Raw genomic sequence first — 4812 nt, forward strand, 5'->3', positions numbered from 1 at the left:
GCCTGGCACATCATTTTTTTTCCCTTCAACTTTTAAGTTCAGGGGTACATGTGCAGGATGTGAGGTTACACAGGTAAATGTGGTACACAATATTCCTAATAAGGAATGCTAGATGAATGAATGAACACCACTACCTTAGGTCAGTGACCACTTGTCTTTTTTCTTGGACCTCTGAAATGGCCTCCTCACTGGTGACCCAGTCTTCAGTCTACTCAGACCCACCCTCTACACAGCTGCCAGCAAGTGGATTTTAGGAGGAAATCTAAATGCATCTCTCCCTGCACCCACTACTCCACAGACCCTCTGTCACTAGAGGTGACCTACGCTCCTTGCTACAGCAGGCAGAGCCCTCCTCACCAGCCTCACAACACCTGCCTCCAAACCTCAAAGGCCTTTATCACCTCAGACACCTTCCTGTTTCTTATCTCTACCCCCCACCACCCCACTAACTTTGATCTAAAATGCCTTGGCTGACTTCCATTTATCCTTCAAGTCTCATCTCCAATATAAACCCTAGCAAGAGGCCACAGCTCACCCCGGATTAGGTACTCCTCCTCTGAGAAACCCAAAGCCCCTGTATATGCGTCTTTTGTTGCATTTCCGAAATGGCTGAGACAGTGTTTATATGCATTTCTCAGCAGTTTCCAAGCTTCTGGAGTGCAAACTGAATTTTAATTCACTTTTTAATTTCCAGAAGACAGCACAGCATCCAGCACATAATTACTTACTAAATGCAGGATATATGACACACGGATACACAGAGTGAAACTCCAAGTCACTTTTCAAAACCACAAGTTTCTCTTCCCTGTGGTGTAGCTTTACAAACCTGAATTCCCTGTAGATACTATTAAAGGCGAGTGACGCTCCCAGCCTCTTGAAAGCATTGGGGTGAAGCGCAAGGCTGTAAAGTCGCTTGAAAAGCGATTTGGTGTTTACTGGACTCTTCTCCTGCTGCTGTGGTGTTATTTGCTTAATGGACCATTTAAGGAATTCTCGAATACACCGACCACAAAAATCTCTTAAAGTACTGTCAACAGGGTCCACAATTCCATCCTGAAACAAAACAAAGAGACCTTGAGTTTACTAATTTTTATAACCACTAACAACTGAACACCCTTGGTCTATCTCTAAGCCTAACTAACGTAGGTTGAAAATTAATTTACAGCACTAGTCAAGAAAAAAATAAATATTAGTAAAACCAATCTCCATAGTGTATCCAGAATCTAGGCTTATATAACTATTTCCTCTGACATAACGAAAACATTTTCTTTTAAACAAATTAATAAACTGAAAAGCCATGAAGGGAGAGAAAATTTTAATTATAACAAAACAATCTTTCCCTTCCCTGAAAAAAAACAAAATGGCTATATCCTAAGAATTTCAGAGGAATTCTGATTGTTGATTTTACCCCATAACAGCATTTGAGACACTTTGCATATTGAACTTAAAGAGAATAAGACCCTTGGAAGTTCCAAAAAAACTGTACTGCTCCATAAAGGAAAATCCTATGGAGACATGAAGAGTAGCCCCCAAAAAGGCCCTGCCGAAAACAGCTATGGACATTTGACCAACGACCACACAGAGATGTATTCTACTTTATGCTTTGTTTCCTTCTAGTCATGACACTCTCTCAGATCTATAAAGGAAAAGTTTAACTTGAAAATGTACACTCAACACTGAAATAAAAGAGTTCTGCCTAACACTTCCAGTTATCTGCTATACACAAATCCTTTCTTGCAGAGGTAATTAGAATCCAAAAAGGTAACACAAGCCACGGGAATGGGAGGAGAGGGTGCTTCCTGCTTCTAAGAGCAGAGGTCACCGGCGCCATATGGTGATGCAGGGAACAGCAGCTCTCACCAGGAAACCCACGGCCCTCCTTCACTTGAGTACTGTGCTACTGAGTTCACGCTGCTTCTTTACCTTTTCTTTCCTCAACTATCTCGTTTTACTTATCAGATTTCTTTCTGAAGCTCTTACTTAATCTACCTTCAAGGATCAAAAGGGAGAAAAGAAACAGAAAACAACTAAAATAAAAACTTTTTAACAGAAACATGATAATGAAACCATCTGAATGCAAATAAGCCATAAATTAATTTTAACTAACTGTATTTATTATAGGTAGGATTCACTGGTAGACACTGCAGGGAATTAAACTACAGGTTTAATTATGTCACCACCTTAACGAATGTTCACTCACTCTCCCCTGCCCCTAACATGACTACAAAGAAAGGTCACACTCAGAGTACACTGCCAGCAGCATAACCAGGACTGTGCAGGCAACATAAACTTATTTGCACAGGTTCAAAAATTACAGTAAAATAAGCATCAAGACACTACAATTTAGCTGGCCTCACTGCCTCTGCCCTCAGTGAGATGGCGACCAAATTCTAAGACGCTGCTTCTCTGTGTCAGGAGAGTTCTGTGTAAAAGGTGAACTGCTGTTTCCAGGGCCCTTTAGTTATTGAATCTGAGTATAGGAGAAAATTGGATATGCTCAGAAATTCTTCTTATTGTTTGTTTGTTTTTGAGACAGTCTCACTCTGTCGCCCAGGCTGGAGTGCAGTAGCGCAATCTCAGCTCACTGCAATCTTTGTCTCTGAGGTTGAGGCAATTCTCATGCCTAAGCCACCTGGGGAGCTGGAACTACAGGTGTGTACCACCACACCCAGCTAATTTTTGTATTTTTAGTAGAGACAGGGTTTCTCCATGTTGGCCAGGTTGGTCTCCAACTCCTGGGCTCATGCAACCTGCCTGCCTCAGCCTCCCAAAGTGTTGGATTACAGGCATGAGGCACTGTGCCCGGCTCACCGCTGAGGTGGGCCGATCACTTGAGGTCAGCAGTAAAACCAGCCTGGCCAACCCAGTGAAACCCCGTCTCTACTTGAAATACAAAAAATTAAGCAGGCATGGTGGAGCGCGCCTGTAGTCCCAGCTATTCAAGAGGATAAGACAGGAGAACTGCTTGATCCTGGGAGGCGCAGGTTGCAATGAGCCAAGATCATGCCATTGCATTCCAGCCTGGGCGACAGAGCAAGACTCTGTCTCAAAATCATAAATAAATAAACAAACATCAAATACAACTAATCAATGGGAATAAGAGGAAAAGAATCAACTATTACTTACCAATATAGCTTCTAGTAAGGCGACAGTATCCTGACTTTCAAATTTCTTATTGTTAGTGAACCAGTGAATCAGCTGCATAACTAGTGGCTCGTACAGCTGCCTTGTCACCTGAAGAAAGAATACCATTAAAGTTAATTCCCTTCACGTTAAAGAAATGTTACTCTGTAAAGAGTTCCATTTAAATGCCATTTGCAGTATAAAATTAAGCAATACTACTACCATGGTTGTACTAGTTTCCCTTTTTAGTTCAGGCTCAAGTGGTCCTCTCCCACCTCAGCCTCCAGAATAGCGAGGACTACAGGCATGTACCACCACACCCAGTTAACTTAAAATTTCTTCTTAGTAGAGACAGGGTCCCACTATGTTGCTGAGGCTTGCCTTCAACTCCTGGCCTCAAGTGATCCTCCTGCCTCAGCCTTCCAACGTGCAGGGATTACAGGTATAAGCCACCATCCCCAGTCCCATTAATTTCCTTTTCCAGTTTAATCCCATGATGAGGAGTCCAGCAAAGAAAAATATGCAATTAAAGCTCCCTGTTCCTCTGATTGGGAGGACAATTTAGGATAGATATTGTTGGGTTTTTAATACTCATCTTTATTCATCTGATCTTGAATATGCACACAAGATATCCTGGATTACAGACAGATCCTCGCCATTCAACTATTATACAAAGCAAATAATAACCCTGTGGTTCCCCACAGCCTAACTGTCCCTCCTTGTGGTGACAAAATGAAAGCCCAATCAATGTGCTATATACACAAATTCAAAGGCTGTACCACAGGGGAGGAACACAGAAAAACAGATTTAATCTGTTTATATGTAGGACAAAGAGGAAGCTGCCTCTCCCACTGCTGCCAAAAGGAGGGAGAAAAACCTCTATGGAGATAGGATAAAAAGGATCCTAGGTCTAATCTTCTGGAACATAAATAAAGCCTCTCCAGGAGCCAGGAGTCCCGTACTCCCCGGCTTTGTAAAATCCAAGATGTCTCCAGGCCTGGGCTCCTCCCTTCTGACAAGTAAATCCATACCCAAGAAGGCAGAGATCCTGTCTTCCTGGAAGCTTGGAAGTGTAATCTAGTGGCCTGGTGGAGGTGTGACCATGTGGCCATCTTGGAGCAGTAAGAGAAGTGGATCAAAGCAATTAGCTAGACAAACTGCTACAAATCTAATCCTCATTATACATGAGAGTAAAATGCTGGCCAGGCACAGTGGTTCATGCCCGTAATCCCAGCATTTTAAGAGGCCAAGCCGGGAGGGTCTTTTGAAGCCAGTTCAAGACCATGCTGGGCAACATAGCAAGACCTTGTCTCTAAAAAAATTATTTTTTAATTAGCTGGGCATGGTGGTGCGTGCCTGTAGTCCCAGCTACTCGGGAGGCTGAGACGGGTGGGTGTCTTGGGCCCAGGAGGTGGAGCTGCAGAGAACTATGATTGTGCCACTGCACTCCAGCATAGGTGACAGAAGGACACCGTGTCTTAAAAAAAAAAATTAAAATGGCCAGGCACAGTGGCTCACGCCTGTAATCCCAGCACTTTGGGAGGCTGAGGAGGGGAGATCACTTCAGGTCAGGAGTTTGTGACCACCTTGGCCAAAATAGTGAAAACCCTTCTCTGCTAAAAATCCAAAAATTAGCCGGGTGTGGTGGTGGTCGCCTGTAATCCCAGCAACTTGGGAGGCTAAGGCAGG

The 4812-nt window shown here is 43.4% G+C and overlaps 1 protein-coding gene across 1 annotated transcript; it reads right to left on the minus strand.

Moving 5' to 3' along the window:
• Nucleotides 1–826: 826 nt before the first annotated feature.
• On the minus strand, nucleotides 827–3236 carry LOC113222890 (DNA-dependent protein kinase catalytic subunit-like; the record flags this gene model as incomplete). The annotated part of the gene is made up of 2 exons (XM_026452465.1): nucleotides 3127–3236; nucleotides 827–1053 (listed from the first exon to the last, which is right to left on the minus strand). Coding segments are annotated over exons 1-2 (305 nt in total), but the record flags the coding sequence as incomplete, so codon positions are not given.
• Between the last annotated feature and the right edge of the window lie 1576 nt (nucleotides 3237–4812).

Source organism: Piliocolobus tephrosceles, unplaced genomic scaffold (assembly GCF_002776525.5).
Source record: "Piliocolobus tephrosceles isolate RC106 unplaced genomic scaffold, ASM277652v3 unscaffolded_35953, whole genome shotgun sequence".
NCBI lineage: Eukaryota > Metazoa > Chordata > Mammalia > Primates > Cercopithecidae > Piliocolobus > Piliocolobus tephrosceles.